General features: G+C 36.1%; 2 protein-coding genes across 6 annotated transcripts; one reads left to right on the top strand and one right to left on the bottom strand.

The window, feature by feature from the left end:
- Positions 1-1770: 1770 nt before the first annotated feature.
- On the bottom strand, positions 1771-22520 carry LOC123769885 (uncharacterized). 5 transcript variants are annotated; one of them, XM_069301156.1, is made up of 6 exons: positions 22433-22516; positions 18420-18590; positions 16393-17396; positions 14184-14312; positions 10344-10497; positions 1771-8908 (listed from the first exon to the last, which is right to left on the bottom strand). In XM_069301156.1, the coding sequence occupies exons 2-6, from the start codon at positions 18565-18567 to the stop codon at positions 8892-8894; spliced, it is 1452 nt and encodes a 483-aa protein (XP_069157257.1). In that variant the 5' UTR covers positions 18568-18590; positions 22433-22516; the 3' UTR covers positions 1771-8891. The 5 variants fall into 5 exon arrangements, with proteins under 5 accessions (XP_069157257.1, XP_045617261.1, XP_045617262.1 ...); XM_045761305.2 differs by having other exon boundaries at positions 1771-10497; positions 22433-22520; XM_045761306.2 differs by having other exon boundaries at positions 1771-10497; positions 22446-22510.
- Positions 19766-21646, top strand: LOC138350392 (foot protein 1 variant 1-like). The gene is made up of 2 exons (XM_069301017.1): positions 19766-19816; positions 20576-21646. The coding sequence occupies exons 1-2, from the start codon at positions 19766-19768 to the stop codon at positions 21644-21646; spliced, it is 1122 nt and encodes a 373-aa protein (XP_069157118.1).
- Positions 22521-23767: the final 1247 nt, after the last annotated feature.

Here is a 23767-nt window from a genome sequence, read left to right as displayed (position 1 = left end):
AGACGAGTTAAAATTGCCGCTATAATTGGCATGTCACGGGCATGATTTTCCATAACATAAGAACATAAGAACAAAGATAACTGCAGAAGGCCTATTGGCCCATACGAGGCAGCTCCTATCGATAACCCCCAATCCTACTCATATACATGTCCAACCCACGCTTGAAACAATCGAGAGACCCCACCTCCACTACGTTTCGTGATAATTGGTTCTACAAATCAACAACCCTGTTACCGAATCAGTATTTACCCAAGTCTTTCCTAAATCTAAACTTATCCAATTTATACCCGTTTTGCGTTCTGTCTTGCATTGATACGTTTAATACCCTATTAATATCCTCTTTTGTTATGTCCATTCATCCACTTGTAAACCCCTATCATATTACGTGTAACGTGGTAGAGGTGGGGTCCCTCTATTGTTTCAAGCGTGGGTTAGACATGTATATGAGTGGGATTGGGTGGATATAGATAGGAGCTGCCTCTTATGGGCCAATAGGCCTTCTGCAGTTACCTTTGTTCTTATGTTCACCCCTAACTCTTCGCCTTTCCAGTGAATGCAATTTAAGCTTTGTTGATCTTTCTTCATATGAAAGATTTCTAATTTGGGGAATTAACTTTGTCATCCTACGCTGGACACGTTCAAGTGAATTTATATCCATTCTATAGTACGGCGACCAAAACTGAACTGCATAATCTAAATGGGGCCTAACCAGAGCAAGATATAGCTGAAGAAAAACACCAGGTGTCTTGTTACTAATGCTTCGATTAATAAATCCCAGTGTCCTATTTGCCTTATTACGAACATTCATGCATTGATCCTTTGGTTTTAAATTCTTACTAATCATAACTCCCAGAGCCCTTTCGCAATCTCAACACCATCCAGCTCTTATCTTGTAACTCTATCATCATTACCTAGCCTCAAAACTTTACATTTATCAGCATTAAACTGCATCTGCCAATCTTTTGACCATTTCAAAACTCTATTTAGATCAACTTGAAGTGATAGTGAGTCTTCTTCCATGTTAATTTCCCTACCGATTTTTGTATCATCGGCAAATTTGCAAATGTTACTACTCAAACATGAATCTAAATCATTTATATATATTATAAACAACAGAGGTCCCAGGACAGACCCTTCAGGCACTCCACTAACACCATTATCCTACTCTGACTTAACCCCATTTATATTAACTCTCTGTTTCCTTTGGAATAGCCATGCCCTAATCCAACTTGATATAGCACCCCCAATACCATGAGCCTCTATTTTTTTAATCAGTCTTTCATGTGGCACTGTAACAAAAGCTTTGCTAAAGTCAAGGTACACATCATCACAATCCATACCACTATCAACTGCCTCAACTATGCTGGAATAAAAAGATTGCAAATTTGTTGAACATGAACGGCCATTTGTAACACTTTTTGACACTACTGTACTACTTAACAAAACAAGATTTTGGGTTGTAAAACTTTTAACCCATTATCTTATTTTTTATATAAATGGAGTCAATGGAATCACATCACATTGAACAGAGTTGCAATATTTAAATAGAAATGAAGCTAACAGTGATTACTCCCAGCATTCCCATGGAAAACATACTATGAACAAGGCAAAGGCCATATAGTCTGTTAGTGTTAGACATTGTACTTTCATAAGTTAGTGAACATTCAGTCAAGAGTACTCTGTATGTAAGAAATTATAACAAATTATCTGTATAATTATTATCGTTCATGCTTGGTATCTACTAAAATTAAACAGGTAGTTAAACACAACTCATTTTGACTTAGTACTTTTATTTTGTGCTAATACTTGAGAAGGGTTATATAAACAAAAATATACAGTACCACTTAGAAGAATAGAAATTATCATCAATAATTTTGTTTTACCCCCACTTCCAAAATCAACACACAGTTTGTTTTATCTTTTGAGACTATCAACTGCTAGCAGGTGAACTCACATCACGACTACAAGTTATACAAGCCAAGATATATTGCACAGCACTTGAGTGATGCAGCGGGAATTAGCACACTTGGTACAATGACTTACTTGACTAGAAATGAAAGGTTTAGTAAACAGGGATAAAAACTGTACACAAATACAGCATTTACGACTATTAACTCAACCTGCATGAACGTAATGCAGAAAATTTATTCCTGATATGGTTGGCTGAGGTGTATTAGTTTACAGTATGTTTAAGGATGCAACAGCATACCTTTATAGAACACAAATCTCAATTATATCTGCTTTACACTTATCAGTAATGCACAATATAAGCCTGACCTTAGTTAAATTAGTATCCCAACCCACACATATAAAAAGAAATGAAAGCAATGATGTTTCTGTCTGTCCTGGACCCTACAAATGTTATTACTTTTCTTTACATATGTGTGTGGGGTTGAGTTACTTGTTTCAGTCACGTTATTGTGACTTGCGCTCTGGAATTAATTGAATTAGTGAAAACTGGTTTTTTATTTGATAAAGCTCATTTATTAATACAAATTTTGAAAATTACATTTCGTGCTTAGTGATGTACCAAAATGATCACATACAAAATCAAGATTTGGAATATTTTCTGCAATATATAAAACTAGTGTCCAGTATAATCTATACAGAACTTTGGCACATAATAAAAGTGGGTACATTTTAAGTTACAAAAATCTACAATACTAGTACTACACAACAGCTTGATAAAAATACAAAAATTGCTTAACTTACACTATGAGAATATCATCTACATCTAACCCAGACAAACATAATACTGCTTTCTTCAATGAATAATTTTGAAATACAATTCTAGGTGTCCATTTGTACTGATGATATCCCAAATAGCTATTCTAAATAATATTAACATAGATAACCCAACCCACACATATGAAAAGAAAAGTAAGTGACTACATGAAAATGAAAAAGCTTAGGAGCAGGGAGAGGATTGAAACAGCATCCTGAGTAAACCTAGATGCTCTGACTTCGAAGATTTTCCCATCGATATACTGTATCATGTTATTATGATTTCATTGTATTTTGAAAGTGACGATGTTTCGGTCCATCCTGGGCTTGATAAGGGTGCAGGACAGATCGAAACATTGTCACTTTCCGTGCTTTTCATGTGTGGGTCGGATTATTAATGTTCAGCCACGTTATTGTGACATTCTTTGCTTATTAACATTGAGTTTATTTCCTATCTAGTTTTCAGGGAGTATATTTTCTAGATTCAAAACAACTGAAAAACTTGATAATTTCTTAAAACATTACCCAGGAGAATCTATGGGAATTGAAAATTTCAGAATTTTCAATAATGTTTAACTCTACCCAACTTAACACACTAAAGGTTATGACACACAGCTGCAGTTACACATAATAGCACCTTACAATATTTTCTTAATATACTTCAAAGACACTGGCTAAACACCACTCTGCTTCGAGTACAGTACTGTACTGTATTTTATTTCCCATTGGCAGGGACAGGAAGTTCATACTTAGGCTTATCAAGGTCTCCCCTAACCCAATTATTAACCTTCCCCGGGATGCAACCCACAACAATTGCTTAACTCCCAGATACGTACCTATTTTACTGCTAGGCGAATAGAGGCATCAGGTGAAAGGAAACATGTCCAACTGTTTGTCCTACCCAAGGATTAAACCCAGGTCCCTCAATTATGAGCCAAGTACTTAATAATCGCTACAATAAAGATCTTCCGCACTATTGTCAACACCAAGATTAACTTGAGAATTAGGTAACTTGTGTATTATTTAACAAACCCATGCTTTTATTAAAATCTGTATTCATTTACTAATAAAGTATGCAGAAAATGGCTTCTTTTGGAACATTTTAGTTTCCTCTGATAATGGTCGATAAAACTGTGCAAAAGAAATCACAAGAATGTGATGTATTTAGGAGAAAGCCACATGATGGGATCGAACCCACATCCCTGAACTCCATGTTAAAATCATGTTAAAAACATATGCCTAGAAAAAACATCAAGTGACAGGCTGGAAGCACCACAAAGGGATGATAGTAATCAAGAAGTAATATATTCTTTTACGGCTTCCAATCTCTCAAATTTCTTCCTAAATTCAATATCCTCAGGTCCCCAATATCTTCATAACTCTGATAGATCATGGAAGATATTCAAGACCAGGTATTAACATATCCAGGTCTTCAATATCTTCCATAATCTAACATACGCAGGTCTTCAATATCTTCTATAATCTAACATACCCAGGTCTTCAATATCTTCAGTAATCAACACCATTCCTTTCTTGTCTTATCCCAATTCCTTCCAAGTGCTATATAGTTGTAATGACTTGGTGCTTTCTCCTGATAATTACCTTACCTAACATCCCAGGTCCTCAGTGTCTTCCATAATCTAACATACCAAGGTCTTCAATACCTTCTGTAATCTAACATACCCAGGTCCTCAATATTTTCCATGATCTAACATGTCCAGATCTTCAATATCTTTATAAATCCTTCAGTCAGTCTTACTCGATACAAGACACGCACAGTAAAGTATACATAATCATGCAAGCTTAGTACAACTGCTTCTCTTATGAGATTGTTAAATATGTATGGAGAATTTCTTTAGAAAAAGCTTTACATATTTGATTAGGACAGTGATGTAAATGTATGGCTTTGGGTCAGATTTTGTCTGTGCCACACTGTTCAGAAAACATTTATTTTTTAAATGCCAAAAAGTTGGCTCTAACTCTTTATTTTAACAAAAGTGAAAGTTTGCATAGTCATTTATGACCCTTCACACAGGCAGCTAATGAGTCAGTAATCTTCATTAAAATTACAATATCAGACATTTACTTTGTTTATACAAAGTTTGCTAATGCTATATTAACACTAACCAATCTCATAATCTGAGGATTAACTATCTTCAAGAAAAGCTCTGGAAAGCACTACTCCACAAAATGAGACATCGCCATTATGTCATAATTTCATTATACTGTAATATTACATATAAGAATTACAATCAAACCATAAGCGTATAACCTTGAGCCACTTAAAACAATTATACAGCAATATAGCATGGGTATACTCATTTTTTCACAGATGTACAGATGACAAAATGCCTTCGAAATACCTTATCTGGAAATGCCTCTCTCTCATTTTTGTGATGGTTTGCAAGCTCATGGCCATGTTTCTCCTCCTGCTAGATAGAAACTATATGACAGGTGCATTTTTCTCAACAAAATTTGCCAATATGAGGAAAAAATAGCATTAATACTGAGTATTTAATAATTCCAAGAATGAGTTAAAACTTTTCACATATGTGCACAACTTCAGAATTAGTGCCGTGAGAAAATTAATTATCACGATGTCACCTCAGCTTTTTAATCCCTGCACATAATAAGAGCAAACACATTATACTGCATTTGGAAGTAGGAACATCTTTACAAAGGCAATATCCTTCCGACATATGGATTTAGATGTAAACCTGGGCAGCCTTAGTGTTGCTGCCTACACAAGTTATAAATGAACAATTATACACTAGCACACTGTGTGAGCAAACTGCTAGATAGTGCAGCAGTGTGTGTGAGCAGACTACTATACAACACAGCAAAGACAGTGGCAGTACACTGCTATATAATGCACCTGTACTAAAAAAAGATATACATATACAGTGGTACATTGGTTTTCAAATTTAATTCGTTCCCAGAGACAGCTCGTAAACCAAAAATTTGCAAACCGTAACGAATTTTCCCATAAGAAATAATGTAAATCGAATTAATCCGTTTCACACTCCTAAAAATATTAAACTTAAATACATTTCATACATAACACACAAATATTTCTAATAATGTATAACTATAGTACTGTATGTACAAGCTATAGCTTATTTTTATTGATGACTCTTGTTGGTGTGAGGGGGGGCAGGAGACGTGTTTGGAAGGGAAGTTCCCTTCCATTATAACATCAGGCAGTGGACTTCTCTGGGGTACTCTCTGACCTACATTTTGCCTACATACCACTAGGACCTGGTTGTGGCTCACTGCTTGTTTGTCTCACCAAGAACCTTTCCATAGAGATTTTTTTTTCCTCAATGGTCATCCTCACATGTGTGTTCTTAGGTTGAACCTTACCACCAACTTTCTTGCAACCCATGGCATGGTATATAATACAGTAATTACTTTTACATTTAGAAACCAAAAAAGCTGAAAACAATGAAATTCTTTGCAAAGAATTCAAGCACGATTGTCACTTGGCGGGAGGTACTGGTAAACTGAAGCGCAGTAGCCCATGCCACCAGGAACCACGTGCTCGGTCAACCCATGTGTGTATCAACAAACTCGCAGAGCGAGGCAAAGCTCGTATACCGATTCATATTTTACGAAGAAATTGAGCTCGTAACCCTAAAAATTTGTAAAGAGGGACGTTCGGCAACCAAGGTTCCACTGTATAAATATTCTAAAAATAAACCAATACTGTATTATTCTTCAGTTACTCCTCAGTGATTCATCAACAAGCTTTCATGAAAATAAATCACACTCAGATATAACTCATAAATTTCACCAATATATTCCAATACAGTATAAATACTGCATTATATAAAAACTATCATTCTGATTTTTATAAACATTTGACTATTATAATATACTCAGCATAATAATAAATAATATTAATAACATCAATAATAATACAATAATAATAATAATAATAATAATAATAATAATAATTATTATTATAATAATAATTACTATAGCTCCTTGAATACAGAAAATGTCCTTGAGATTCATACGAGATAAAAGCAGCACACGTATATAGGAAGTATTCTAAACAAAAAAAAATAAAAAAAATAAAGTTACACAATAAATTGCACATATACAATACTGTATTTTGCATCTTAAGCTACTCAAATTGGATTCAAAAATAAAATTCTAAGATTCTGAAATGTATTGTTTAAGAAAAACAAACTTGCATGTAGTATAGGAAAGTGTTTACACTTGTGAGTGATGTGCCCTTTTTTTTCTGTTCTGCTCATGCAAGAGGCCATGCTTGTGCACACACACACACACACACATGGTGTGACAAGCAGTGAGAAAGGTGGGAATCTCTCTCACTACTTGTTCTCCACAAACTTCCATTTCATATGGGATTATGTTTTTATTGTATTTAAGGTACAGTATTTATGTAATGAAGATATATTATATAAAACACGACTTATGGACACATTGTAGTTCTGACAAGTTTAGCTTTGCACATTACTGTATAATTTGAATAATAGCCTCATTTAGCAAGATATACACAGAGCACTGAAAGGGGTAAATTTTTATTTATTTGTAATCATCTTTATTAACATGACATTACATATAACTCTGTCCATGACCATCTGTCTTGTTCAAAACTAGCTACTGTAACCCCCTCTATATGTAGGAGGGTTAGAGTAGCTAGTTTTGAGTAGAGCCCTAGAGCCCAGCCCTAGAGTAGCTAGCTCACTTAACTTGGGTGTTTGGCATGCAAAGCTAGCATTTGTAATTGATATGGAGATACTGTAAGAGCTCAGTAACCTGAATCTTCAGGTAAACCAAATGAATTCCTGTTCACTGTTTTTGAGTAAATGGTGAGAGTAAGCACGTAAACCATGAAAATGCAAGAATAAAACACGAGTGTGACTCATAGGCTGTGGTACAAAAAAAACTGCGAATTTGTTAAAATTTAGACATTCCTGCAAGAAATTTGACCAAGTCAAATATTCTGCTAACTCAAACGGGATGGGGGGATGGGGAGGCCCATATGATTCAGATTACTGAGTTTAGACAATGCTTTGTTCTGATTCTGGTACAGTATTTGGATACATAATTCTCCTGTGTCATCCTACAGATTGGGAATAATGATCTATCTGCCTAGATCCATAAATTTGAAGATTAACAAATTTATTTTCTAATGACTTTACATATAAGATTTATTCCAAGTCTTGCATAAAATATCTTTTTAAATATACTCCAATAGCTTATTGGAACATAAGAGTTCTTATAATTGTTGTGATTTCTTTCTATGCATTTTTTGGGGCACCAATGTCCAATAACTAGAAATTTTGCCTTATGATAAAGGAATGCAATGCTGCATTAAAAAAATTCTGTAGCATTTTCCTCAATCATGGCATATTAGTCTATTACTTAGAAAATTTGCAAACTCTGAAGTACTATGAGGTCATCCCAAGGTCATTATTATGGTGGTTGACCTCCAAGCACTTCAGAGCACGTAAACTATTTAATGAACACAAACTAAGATGCCATGATCAGGGTAAGTTGTACAGATCTTTTAAGTGGCCACGTAAGTGAACTCTGGCATAGGATAAAAGTAAAAGAGCTGTGCTTTACAGTACTACAGTAAACAAAACAATTATCAGAATTATATATTAAATAAAAGTACAAATGTTTTTATAGCTATAAGCCATATTAACCTAACAAACAACAATGAATGTTTTGTCTATTGAAAGGCCTAAGTATTAACTACTACTTTCTCATGAAATTTCCATATACTTGTCGATGGATTCACTCACTATGCTCTAACTCATGTCTAATTCCTCATTCTTTATCCACGTACTTCTTAGTAATTCACTCACGCTTGTTTCACACTTATTCACCACAGTTATTATTTGCTAATACTTATTAGCAAATACTGTACATACATCAGCTACATCAAGTACATCTAAAGCTTTGCAAACTTTGATACAATCATCAACATACGTGAATGCAATTACATTTTAACATGCGAGCTGAATTAAATAATTAAGCCAGCCAATATGTGATAGAAAACTTGAATACTGTATACAGTTCATGTGAGTTAATAGCATTCTCCTCAATAGACATGCCACTAGCCAATGCAGACAGTATCGCTCCTCGCCAATACACACACACTACCATTTCTCGTCAATATTACTCTTCTAGATTCCATAAATATCTGTAAATAAGTGTTTTGGATCATTAAAAAGAAATTGTAGAGGATAAAATAATGATATGCAGATACAATCAAGCATAAACCTCATGCTAAGTGTGATAACATACAATAAAAAAAACTTTTTGACATGAAAGCTTTGTTAATACTGTAATGAAATAAAAATAAATGTATGTAACCCAAACATTGAATGCATGATAAAATCATAAGATTGTGATGTATTGAGAAAATATTGAAGTCGTATGATGGGAATGAACCCACATGTGTACTTCAGGGATATAGAATCAATCCCATCATACAGTTTTTCAATATTTCTCAAGAAGATGAAAACTGAGAAATAACAACACTCCAGCAACCAAAACTGCGTATGTGAAGGGTGGCGTCAACACCACCACATGCACAATAGTTCTTGGAGCTACACTAGTACGTACTCAATTACATTAAAACCTACAAATAAATCTTGTTGTTCTTTTACAATATGTGCTAACTAGCAGCACAAATATAAACTATCTTAAAACTAAAGGTAATGCTTGTGTACAATTTGTGACATGGCAAATTATACAGGGTTCCTTTATCAAGAACGTGTACTTTATATATATTTGAGGAACAGTAAATACAGTATTTAGCGAGATTTCTGCTTCTATTCATTCACCAATTCATTGGTCCCTTCCATGGCATTTAATTAGTTTTCATTCCATTTTGCTGCTAAGATATGGGATCCATGGTAATCATGCTATAAATACTAAAATGCTACATGCATTTTTATAGAACATTTATTATTTTGATATCAGCTAAAATTTATGCATCTTAAATCTCACTTAACTTGGACCCACAATACAGAATCAGTCACTTGGTTTATTTTGCAGATTGAGATCATTAAAAGCTTATACATACTCTTAAAATCAATCATAAAATATTTTTAAGTTTTATAATGATATTTCCCAAAGATAATAAAAATTGTTGCATGGAAGTTCTCTTCTGCAAAAACCTTACTTTGCTGAGCCTATCATAAATCCATTTGTCAACACCTAATAAAATTGTATCATTTTAAAAGTATAAGTTTTTTCTTTTTACTCTAAAACAGTACAGTCACTCATTTCTTCAGCATCACTCTTTTTTCTCTCTTCTTCCATCTCTTCTGCGTGCATTGGCATTCGTACGACAGTCTTCTCATAAATAGGATTTTGGAACGTATCAAATTTGCGTCCCAGCCCTAGCCTAACTGGGTATCTTTTACGATATACAACGAGAGAAATAATAGAGACAATTACAAGACCGGCAAGACCTATGGCACCAATGATGATGTAAAGAGTCATGTCATCTTCGAGATCAAAATTAAACAATCCTGCAAAAATTCCGCCTTCTTCAGTATCTCCATCAACCAAATCTTTCCCGGAAGAATCCGTAGAATTGACTAAAAATAAGTCTGTAGAATCATTACCATATGTTTCCAGACTGGTGACTGGCTTATTCATGTGAAATTCTTCTTCAATCAGAGGTACATCTGCTACATCAACAGGTTCTTTCACAGAACCTTTGTTGTTGTCCTTGCTACTCTCCTCTGGTACACTCTCATCAGGAAATATTAATATGGGCTGGAAAAAGAGAGAATATTAAAAATATGGACTAATATTAAATCAATTGAAAATTTGAAAAATTTAAAACTGGGTATATACAGTAGATGTAAATAATGGAACAAATGATAAAATGCACAAAATGTATTAAAAAAAGTGGGTGGCATAGACTGGATGGCAATAACACTTGCAAATGACAGAGATGCAACACTAGGTGAACAGATGCATCAAACAAGCACAGTACAGTATCACGAAAAAGTGGCAGAATACTAAACGACTGAAAGGAGCAAATAAACAGTAAAGAAATACCTGTACAAATTGCAAGTATTGTAGTTAATAAGTTTAATGAGCTTGACCCAAAGGTGGTAGAAGCAACTACCATTCACAGCCTCAGGAGTAAGTATGACTAGAGTACTGGAACACTGGGACATATAAAGCATCAGGAACACTAGCTATGAGCTGGGGCTCTAGAGCTAGATATCACCCCCTCATACACACACTACTAAGTAAGTGCTCGTACACTCTCTCACCACAAGCTTAGCTTTCATCTCATAGCTATACTGTACTTGGGAACTTACACGCGTATTCAAACACACTACACACGCAGCATGGGTTGCTTGGAGATTTTTAAGATATTTTGATGTATCAGATAAGCAGTGGTAACACCACACTGGCAGAAAGCAGTTCAAGTGATTAGGAAGAGTCAGATATAGCCAAGGGTTATGAAGCAAAGGTAAAGTGACAGTACTGTTGTAGAAAACAAGGTGGGTTGGGGTCAGCTGCCAAACACAATGAATAAGTGCCATGCTGGAGGGATGATTCCACAAGTGTTAAGTGCATGACTGTAAAACAACAAACATAGCAAAGATCAATAGTTAAGAATGGATATGGGGGAGAGAGCCAGTGAGAATAAAGCAAAATTTAAGGAAGAATACTGTAGTAAGAAAAGGAATCAAACAAGTCTAGCAGTGCCTCACAATGAGTTTGCAAACATTGCATGCAAGCTGCCATACAGGATGATCATGATACCAGTGTTGTACAGGAAAATTAGAGGAGGAAATTACAACAGCACCCTATTGATAAATACTGTAAATACTTAAAATAAATGTAAAAAGTAGTAAATGAAAAATGAAGGCCAGAGGAGAAATCAGAAAAACTGGAAATATTGAATAACGGCAAAAAGTATGTAACCGATGGCATCTGACAAGTGTTAATATAGTAATAATAATAATTTAATTAAAAAATATACATATGAACATGATATAATGGTTAATTACGCGTTTAAAAAAAAACATTTAATAAAGCCACTAATATATAGTTTTTGCAGTTTTGGATGAAAGGTGTAGGTCACACATACGTTACATGTGCATATGAAGCTATTAGTGAGCTTTTGTGTGCAGCCTTTTTTGTTGCACAATAAACACCTTGGTATATTGCATAAAGAGAATGTTGATACAGTAAGCATTTTTACACCAAGATTTGAAGTGCACGGGTGAATTGTAACAGTAAGCGGATTAGAGAGAATATTCCGCAGGTCTACCGTATGCTAGGAAGTGTGTTGGGCTTTCACACACATCACATTACTGCATTATACAATTTTCCTGTCTATAATTTTTGTTTCATTCTGCTGCTTCGTACAGCAGTTTTGTAGTACCGCAGTTTGCATCCTTATCTCACAATTGAGGATCCTGGGCTCGTTAGCAGGGTGTGCCAGAAATGGTTAGGAATGTTTCCTTTCACCTGATGCTCATATTCATCTAGCAGTATACAGGTACCTGGGAGTTAGACAACTGTTGAAGTTAGCATCCTGGGTCAATAGTTCACCTAGCTGGGACCTATACAAGCCTAACAGCCTTCCTGTCCTTGACAACGGGAATTAATTATGTGCTGTATTGATGGCAGGAAAGTGGAGGGAGCATTAAGTATTAATGTTCAAAAAGGTATTTTATTAAGTGAAGAGGTGAACGAAATATATAAGGTCTATAATAAGATAAAAATAAAAATTCCATACACATTATCCTGCTTCATTTGCAAGGTTCTTTATTAAACTTCTTCCAACAGCATAACTCCCCCTCTTAAGTCAAGAGGGAGAGGGGGATTATGATAGCTAGATGAACAAAAGCATCAAATGACAGGAAAAATTGCCCAAACTCTTTTGCCCTACTACTAGAATAGATCCTGGAACCTTTCAGTTGTGCCACGCCTACGCTTACCACTGCACCATAGGAAATATAAATTGTTTCTAACTCTCGTTCACTCTCCACCTTAAATTCCCACACCTACTGTGCAGTACTATTTGCCAATACCTGTAGACAGTTTCAAGAGTTCTACTATCCAAACTCAGGGTTGTCTGGCAAAAACTATATCAGTAAGATTGTTACTAGTATTGGCCTGCAGGGTCATTTATGTACTGTACCTGGATTGTACCTAAATGGGGTTCTGGGAGTAGTTCTACTACCCAAGCCTGGCCCCAGGCCAGGCTTGGGTAGTAGACTGCATGGACTATAGCATGGACATAGCCAGACTGCATGGCTATGTAGTCACTACATAGACTATTAAAATATTTTAGTTCAAACGGCCACTGCTCAGTGCCAACTAAATTTACAAGCCACAACCATGAAGAATCCTTTAGGGACATACATTTAGATTAAAACAAATAAATGCAAAGTATTAATATAAGCACTTTAGTTTTGTTGAACTATTTTATCCCTTTAATAAAAGTACAGACCGGGTTAGTTGACAGATGTGAGACTACATGCCGAAGAGCAAGAAAGGAGACGCTAAACCGAGCTTCAGCAGCAGTACTCGGTCTATACCCTAGAGGAGTCAAATTTGAGTGCAGGGAACAGCATAGAGCATGTGATGGGTGTTGAAGGTACTATGCAGCAAGGTACTTAAACAAAAAAATAAACTTCTTGAAGGAGGATTTGCACAGGAAGTTTATATTTTTCACTCACACCAGTACTTGTCTTTATGATGTATTCTGAGCAAATCAAATAAATATAAAATAAATAGGCAACTGATTAAATATAGCATGTATGAAATGTATGACAGCCTACCTTGGAATCCAATGTGCCTATTTGCTGTTTATGTAAAAAGTTATATATATTAATTTTTTTTTAGGAAATGCTAACATGTATGAACAGCTAAAATTAAGATAGATTATTATAGTTATACAGTACTGTATTTAATTTCAGAGTAGATTACAGTACAGTATTTTTGAAATGCAAGCCACAATAGTGTGGGCAATAACATTTCATTCACTTCGATTATCGAGGATCTGAACTCTGGGTTGTACTGTACAGTACAAGTACTTGTACTTTTAAGATCCGAGTTAGAGTCCCCAATGATTCAAGTGACTGCCACAGATTACTAGTGATTATATTTATGTGACCATCAATTGCTCTCTGTGTGTTATCGGGTTTAAGCGAGGACAATACTGTACAGGGGGGTCCCCGACTTACGAACATCCATGTTTTACATACAGTATAAATTGTCCCTAAAACATGGGATTTATTTGTTAATTTTTGGTGGAATAGGAACACATCCTCAGTCTAGAGCATTGTGTCTATGGAATATCTAGTTGAGAGTAGAGATTTTATGAATGGCCAACTTGCAAACGCCTTTTCAGAATGCATCCCGTTCATAAGCTGGGGACTGCCTGTATAGTGCAAGTGCTCAGTGTGAGCAAGCAAGGGAGCACTCACCATCTTGCCCTGTGGGTCACTGTCGGCAGAAGGAGCAAGGAAAGTGCCATTTTCAGAGGTCAAAACACTGACATTCACACTGTCCACACTTTCAATTGATCCCATGGGGGCATCAGACATCAGTTTATCCTGAAATGCATTAAAACTTGAAAATTTACCTCTCTTCAAAAATTTATAAGAGATATATTTGCTGCTGTCACTCAAACAAAACATTGAATCACAATATCTGATGCATCACATTCCATCCCTAAAAAAAAACACACACACAAATGTTAATTCCCAACAATATATTTGATGCACTGGCAGGCAAACCATGTTAAGAAAACCAGCTAACAAGCACATATCAGACAAACTGTAAAGCTACAATCAAAAGCTTTAAGCTACACCCCAACAAGCACAGATCAAGCACCAAAGAACCAAGTCAAATATCACAGAAATCTTTGAAAAAGAGCAATAAGAAAAACAGTGACTTACTTGTAACATAGAATAAGTCACAATAATGTGGTTGAAAATTAATACCCAACCCAATTATATGAATGGAAAATGACAATGATCAATCTGTTCTAGACCATTATCAAGTCATGTCTTTTCATGTGTGTGGGTTGTGTATGAATGAATTATTTGTAACACTAAATTGCACCAAAATAATATTACAAAACATTAACATAAACGTTTTATAAAACACTGTACTGTATAACGAGAAAATATTAAGGTCATACAATGGGATTGAACCCACATCCCAGGACTTCCCATTATACTGTATAATGTTAAGACTTTTGACAGCTTGAAGTACCTGACATGTACAATACCTGGTCTGTGCGTGCCAGATACTGACCTGGTGAATCACCAGACTGTTTGCCTCCAGAATAATGACATTAAATGATACTTAGACAAACACGCACTACAGTACAGTACTTACTACATTATTTAGTGTCCTTAGGCAAATTTCATAACAGACCAAATTAAAAATTTTGCAATATTATATAAGACTGAAATATTGTAGTCAAATTTATATTAGTACAGGTACTACACAGTACCGTACTAATAATAGCTTTAAAAACTATTAATATCGTCAAAATAAACTTTTTTTTTCCCATATAACTGGGCAAAAAAAAAAGATTTAGCAAAATTACGCACAAACCCTGCAGTGGACAGCAAACCCACGCACTACCCGGCAATAAGATGACTTGAGAGGAGTCATCTCGTGTACAGTATATCTAATCCAAAGACAAAAGTTAGATTCCCATTGTTGGGGACAAGAAGCCTGAACTAAGGCAAAGCACATTGAGGTTCCCCATAGACCTTCCCAAGGATGTAACCCACAACATCTGCCTAACTCCCAGGTACCTATTTTACTGCTAGATGAACAGATGAAGACAACAGGTGAAAGGTCCTCTTAGGCCAATTACCGACCATTCCCAGGATGATACCACACAACCATTGTGTGACTCCCAGGAACTTATTTACTGCTAGGTAAACAGACACATCAGGTGAAAGGAAAGTGCCCAATCATTTTTGTCCTACCCCAGGATTGAATCCAGGCCAAGGACATCAACCATTGTACTACAGAATCCATACAAGGTGCAGTAGGTTATTTACCATTCAAGCTGACCTCTAATATTGTGGTTTTTGGATAAATATGAAACACATGAAGCTGAAATGAGAGCAATTACTGTAACAGCCGATGCAGTTACTGTAACAGCTGATGCAATTACTGTGAAGTATAATAATTCCTAATTTAATAATAATACTGTACTAACAAAAATAATAATTCATAATTTAATTTGTTTTGGGGTCAGGAAGCCTGTATATATAGGTACAGTGTATACAGTATATACAGTACTTTTGGCTTGCATCGAGGACCCCTTCCCCCAAGGTCAAACTACTGTCCCTCCCCAGGATGTAATCCAACAACAGTTACTTTATTTCTGGGTGCCTATTTACTGCTAAGTGAACATTATTTACTGCTAAGTAAGAATTAGGTGAAAGGAAACATGCCTAACAATTTTTGTCCTGCCTGGGAATTGAACCCAGGATTTTTGACTGGGAGTTGAGAATTAAGCCAACTGTACTGCGAGACCCTCAGATCAATAAATATTTCAAGAAAGAACTAAACTGAATACATTATTCCCAAGTTGTAAAACATAACCTGAAAAAGATAAGAATAAATTATAAGAATTATGAGCTTTATCCAAATGATAGCACTCACCTTATTAAGACGAAGGCAGACGGGTGGCTCATCCCAAGCTCCATTATCACAATAAAGCTCTATGGGACCAAGAAGACTAAAGTCCTTATCACACATATAAAGGGCAACTGTGCCAGACTCAAGGCGCTTGAATTCCACACTTCCATTTTCAAGTGATGGTGGAAGAAGGCAGAGATCTGTCTGGGTGCTTATAGACAATGACCCCTTTTTGGTGAGCTTGGTAGAACTATGGTACACAATAAAAACTGTATCAGCATCCGTCACCAAACTGAAATGATCATCGTAAGTTGGGCACCATTCAACATCCCATTTTGGGTTCATGAGAGATTCTTCAAAAATTGTAATATGAGGCCTGATATTTTTTGAGAATCTCAGAGTCACATGTTTATGCTGTTCAGTGTTAAGCTGCCACACACATGCCTCAGATGGCATAAATGGCTGAAATTTATGCTCAATTTTTTCACTCATTTCATCTGAAGAGATTATTCCATTTGAGCAAGTTGGAACAAGGCAATGAGTTTCCGTACCTAAAAACGTCGAGTTGATAATACAAGTCTCCCCACCTAGGGGATAACTAACCATAAATCCTTCATCACAGTCTGAAGGGGCTTCAATTTCTGGCTTATCGGCATCCATAATTAAACTGATATTAAAATCAGCAATATTTTGGCAAATGCTTTCACCTTCTGAAGAAGGACCAATTTGCGTATTATACCGTAGATATATTTCAAACATAGTACCAGTCTTTACAGATTCACATTCTTGGCACACAACTTTATCACTCATGCCTTCACTTTTTATGCTGTTTACAGTACCACTTTTCACATCCAAACTATCACATATTCCACAATCATGTGTAATGTGACGCCGAACACCATCAACATATATCATCATCGAGGATATTCCCCCAAGTTTGACTTCATTCAGCTTTACTTGAAACTTCAAGCTATTTGGAGCATGATAACACTTGTAGCACAGGTTAGTTTCCACTTCTTGCATATCATCTGAAAGTGCAGTAATGACACAATCAGTTGCTTTGATGCGGAACTAGTATCTGTCATGATGAAATTGTCATACATGAAGGGGTGAAAAACAAGACATTAGTTTTAACCCCTGAATTACATAGCTATTTAAAGATACTACATTGAGGTGTACCTAACTTAAAATTATTAGCAAATCAAACAAGGGGGAAAAAATTGTATACGCTGATTGAAGCAGTGTATGGGTTAATGAAAATGTTCACCTTAATTAGAGAAAACTACTTCCCCTGGAGACCTACTTTTCTGATGTGATGGCCTCTACGTTAAATCTTTCCTAGATTCTTTGAATGACTTTTGTTAATGAATAATTAACACTAGAACATCTACCAAAGAACTGCACATGCTGAAGGTACAAAGGCAAAATGGCTTTGGTTACCCAGGAATTTTTTCTATGGTTTATGACATTTATGAAAGGTACTCGTTCTCCCGCAGATCCTTAATCAATATTCATGCTCAGACCCCAGGCTGCAGTGAGCATGACTTGTAACTAACCAATGGTATGCACTAGGTAACCCCCTGCACAATAAGGGTAGACATGTTTGAGAAAATGGAGCCACAGAAATGAGTCATTGCTGAGGAAAGGGGTATTTCTTTCTTCTGAGAAGTATTTACATGGGCTATGCAGTGGCTAGTGAGCCTAAGTCATGCAGTCTAGACATAAAAACATGTGTATCAGGGACAATTTAAACACCTAAGCACTAACAGAAGCCTGTTAGAACCTCAAAGCCACTGTCTCTCAAAGCCTGTTTTACAACCCAGATGAAGACGTTCAATAAAAGTACAGTACAGTATTATCTTTTAACAAATAATTTTAATCATTTGCTAGATGCACAAACTTGATAATCATTATTTTCTTAATTTTTTACAAATAGTTTAGCCAATAAAATAAAATTAAAACTATTCTCATACCAATAACCAAATAATTATTATTAAATAATTAACCAAATAATAAATATTATTAACAACTATTATTAATCAAATACTCACTAGTAGCAAAGTGGGGGAAGACCTTAGGAATGACACAGTCTTCAGCCAATGCTAAGGAGAGGATGGATAGGATAAGGGCCCCCAACCCTCCCCACACACAAGACCACAGTGTTGCCTGCATCCTGGGCCACCTGTTCCAGCAGCCCATTATTAGTACACACTACATCACACCTGAAAAGAGGGAAATATCATAAATTAATTATAATAATTAATCATTCCTGTTCTCGGGAACAGGAAGCCTGTACAGTATGTACTGTACTTAAGAGATTTTCCCTAGGTCAACTATGATCTTTCCCAGGATGCAATCCACAACAGTTTGACCTGCCCGAAACACTGCGCGTGCTAGTGGCTTTACAAGACTGTAATTACCATATTTGTATCTTCACATTTCTTATGTACATTCTTGTATATGCATAAATAAATAAATAAATAAATAAATAAATAAGTTGCCCAACTCTCGGATACCTATTTACAGCTAGGTGAACAGAAACGTCTGGTAAAAGGAAAAAAATGCTCAAATATTTCTTTTCTCTCCAGGAACCAAACCCAGGTCTTTTGATTGCGAGTCAAGAACATAGACTACTGTACAGCAGAACCTATGTTTTCTGCATTAAACTACAAACTACTTTTGTCTTTTACATGTAAATCATACACATTGGCCATGTGTGTGAAGCAATCAGCAATACAGTATAGAATAACCCAGATTTATTAATGGGATGAAACACATTACAATTCCGTGGTTAGAGTCTTGTGATGTAAGATTATGTTAACGGTGCTTAACCGTTAACGTAAGTTTTGTGGATTCACATTTTTAATCACAAATACTTAGGCCTATTAGAAAGATATGGTGTGGATCTGCTTGCTTAGTAAATGGGTAAAAAAAAGAAGGTTCTTTGAATAGCACTTAAGTCAGTTAGCTTTCTAATATCCAGACTATTTACTATTTAGGCTATGAACAAATTAAATTACTAGATACTACACTTAAAGTGTAGGACACTGAAGTCATAACCTTCAACACTAGTGCACTGGCAGAGTTCTGACCAACCCATTGGTCTAATACTATTACACCACACTACCTAATAATCTCCAGTACATAAAGGATTGATATTCTATCAACATGCAGCTTAGAAAGATTGAACGTCATAATGGGCGACATTAAAATTCAGTCTTACACTATTCTAATATAATTTGTATGCTACAGGTGAAGTAATGAGTTGGGAGAATTATAACGATACATGTAAATTCCAAGTCTGACCTGCAGACAAATAACTAGTGCTCATAGATAACTCCAAAGTACTGTACCTATTTTACTGCAAGATAAACAGAGGCATAAAGTGAAAGGAAACATGCACAATTGCTTCAGTCCTGCCTGGGTATTAAACCCAAGTCCATCTGTTGTGAGTTAATGTAGACCACTGTGCTATAGAAACTTGACACATGCACACACATTACAGCTGTATTGACAGTTGTACAGCCCTGATAGCTAGAAAGATTACCAAACAAATATCTTTTCATTTTGTTTTGGAGGACACTGCACCCTTTTACTGCCTGAATCCACTCAAAACATTTAATTATTGGGACTGTTTAATATGTTAGTCTACATTCCTTAGCACACAGGTGAGAGAGAGAAACACTTGTGAAATATTAAAGGACTGGTTCCAAATCTACACACACACAAATAACTTCACTGAAGACCAGGAGGTATGGCAGAAAGTACTAAGTAACCTCACTGAAGAGCAGAGGTGCAACAGGCATACTGAGAGACAATTCTACCAACATCAAGGGGCCAAGGCTGTTCACCATCCACTCTCTACATAAATGGGAGCCAATACTCTTATGGTGTTCAAGAGAGAACTTGATAAACACCTCTTAACGTATACTTGATCAACCGGGCAGTGATTCGCATGTAGAATTTGAGTAGCTGCACCAAACAGTCTGGTTGAGCAGACGATTAACCAGGGAATGTTGATCCTTGGAACAACCACAAGGTAACCACAAGATAAGGTAACCTTGATATGACAGAATGCAAAGAGCAGGTAGCTGACTTTCATGTCTACATTTCTACACCTAAAACAAAAAATAGAAGATGAAACATTAGGCTTAGATTATTGCTGTGTTAACTGCTTAATGAACCTAATGGAATAACACTTCAACAGACACAATACAAGGTTATACCAGTGACACATGAAGAATACAAGAGTACACCAGTGACACATGCAGAATACAAGAGTATACCAGTGACACATGAAGAATACAAGAGTACACCAGTGACACATGCAGAATACAAGAGTACACCAGTGACACATGCAGAATACAAGAGTACACCAGTGACACATGCAGAATACAAGAGTACACCAGTGACACATGCAGAATACAAGAGTATACCAGTGACACATGCAGAATACAAGAGTACACCAGTGACACATGCAGAATACAAGAGTACACCAGTGACACATGCAGAATACAAGAGTACACCAGTGACACATGCAGAATACAAGAGTATACCAGTGACACATGCAGAATACAAGAGTATACCAGTGACACATGCAGAATACAAGAGTACACCAGTGACACATGAAGAATACAAGAGTACACCAGTGACACATGCAGAATACAAGAGTACACCAGTGACACATGCAGAATACAAGAGTACACCAGTGACACATGCAGAATACAAGAGTACACCAGTGACACATGCAGAGTACAAGAGTACACCAGTGACGCATGCAGAATACAAGAGTATACCAGTGACACATGCAGAATACAAGAGTATACCAGTGACACATGCAGAGTACAAGAGTACACCAGTGACACATGCAGAATACAAGAGTATACCAGTGACACATGCAGAATACAAGAGTATACCAGTGACACATGCAGAATACAAGAGTATACCAGTGACACATGCAGAATACAAGAGTATTACCAGTGACACATGCAGAATACAAGAGTATACCAGTGACACATGCAGAATACAAGAGTATACCAGTGACACATGCAGAATACAAGAGTATACCAGTGACACATGCAGAATACAAGAGTATACCAGTGACACATGCAGAATACAAGAGTATACCAGTGACACATGCAGAATACAAGAGTATACCAGTGACAGACATAAGTTAACATATCATGGCCTTCATTTCCTCTCTGTGAACAGTGGCACAACAGTGGTCACAGTCTCACATTGGGTTCAAGCACTGTATACCAATTTTTTTTCAGGCTAAGTCATTTACATTTGAAGTGAACTAGATGTAAATAGATTTCCTTTGCCTCAAACCTGTGATAAAGTTAAGAAGGAAGTCATGTAGTTATATTGCTCTATCTATTGTTACAATACATGGTCATAAGGTAAGCAAGGGAGATCTGCAGACTGTGCTAAAGCTTACAGACAAGTGGTCAATTCCTACACAAGATAGTTCAAGAAAGGGCATTTGCCGATTATCAAAACACAGTATATCGTTAGGTTGGTTAGGATGTCTTATCTTAGGTAGTTAGGCTCAGATGTGACATGACCCCTTATAGATAATGTGCACTATCTACAGAGCACAAACTTGGGATACTTGGCTAGGGTTTTGGATATATGTCCTCGAGGACTATATACTCGTTCATGTCTTAACAATTAGTGGTAAGAGTTGTGTTTACAGTCTTAGACAGGAGGAAGGTTCCGTATCCCAATGACAAAGACAATGGCACTACACATGCCTGGCGAGGCCACACAAAACGCCCAAACACAATTATTGTATCAATACAAACCCTCAGATCGGGCCCAGGTCAGAGGCACGGCAAAGCCAGAGATTGTGTGACCCTCCACGACCGCCCACTAACACCCACTGCAGCTAAAAATTGCAAATAAGTAGAGCAATTGAGGGTGTGAGAAGGTGCCAAGCAAGATGGTTCGCTCTCCCACTCTCACACCTCCACCATCACCGCCCACAATACACCCGCAGGAGCAAGGTTACTGTTCATTCTACCTCCCCTGTACATTCGGAATGCAAAATAGGGTCTAATACCTGCAAAAATTACCCAAGAAGTCCAGTCTTCAAAGTGATTCATTCAATTGATTATTCGCAGCACAGTGCCCAATTGTCTCAATGGTTCACTATATCCGTGTCTTACAATGCATACAAATATTCATAAAACATTTTAAGATAGATATACTTTATCTTTTTTAACTAATAGTAACTTAATAAAATAAACAAAATAGAAAATAAAATAAATATATTTGGAAATGTTTTCTATACATTAAATATATAGTACATTATTCTCTGCTTTATGACCGCTATATAATGCACACAACCCTGGCGTAGGGAGTGGTTCCTCATATTTGTCAGAATGGAATACATTTTTTTTATATTTACGGACAACATTAGTATCCATAAAAAGTAAAGTTGAATATGCTTTCATTTTTTTATGAATATTATTACTTGCATATTACATATTAAAATACTTTTAGATTATTTTCTTAGTTTTTCTGGTTAAACTATTTATTTGTAAGTAACAAAAGAAGAGTAATTACGTTCATTTTGGTGTTGCAAAAGTGTTCAACTGTGTTTTTGTTTGTTTAGCTTCCATCGGTAAACTCACCTGTCAGTTCCGCCTCACTCTGGCCTTCAGTCAAGTGTATAATAACAGTAATAATAGAATTATATTAGCAAATTCATGCATATATGTTAAGTAAATATAATGGTCCTATATAAGAGATATGAAGATGTCTCAGTTAGCCTGTATATATATACAGTCTGCTGTACAGTATTGCGAAATAGGGTCTCAGTAGTAGAGTATTTTGAGTGGGGAGTCCGTATAAACAACTGTGCCTCTACCCTTCACACCCAATTATTTGCTTTGCTTCTTGCACTGAAATGTGTACAAGTCTCCAAACTTGATACATTAACTGTAAGTGACTTTATCATCCTTAATTGCTAACTCTTTAAGACATAACTGTAACATGCTCGTGTCTGAAGCTAGACACAAATACAACACAATTATTAATGATGGTAACAGAGTTCATTTCATGTGGACGCCATCTCATGTTGGCCTCCAAATGCATGATAGAGCTGATGAGTTAGCCAAAGAATCTGCCTTTAAAGGAGAAATTGAGTGTAACCTTGGATTGTTAAGGAGCAGTCTGAGAGCAATAGTATACCAAGAACTTCAACAAAATCTTGTAGATCCGAGGCAAGTAAAATAGACACCAGTAACTCCATCTATCATCATACTGTCATGCAAGAGGAGCCACACATCTATGGATCAACCAATAAAATCATCAGACTTCTAGATGTTACTCCTGCTAGGCTTAGACTCTGTTACAAGTAGCTCTGAGAATTCTCATTATCTGCTGATGTAGA

The sequence above is a fragment of the Procambarus clarkii genome, chromosome 45 (genome assembly GCF_040958095.1).
Source record: "Procambarus clarkii isolate CNS0578487 chromosome 45, FALCON_Pclarkii_2.0, whole genome shotgun sequence".
Taxonomy (NCBI): Eukaryota; Metazoa; Arthropoda; class Malacostraca; order Decapoda; family Cambaridae; genus Procambarus; species Procambarus clarkii.
Note: the sequence above shows the minus strand (reverse complement) of the source record. Positions and strands in the feature narration are given on the sequence as shown.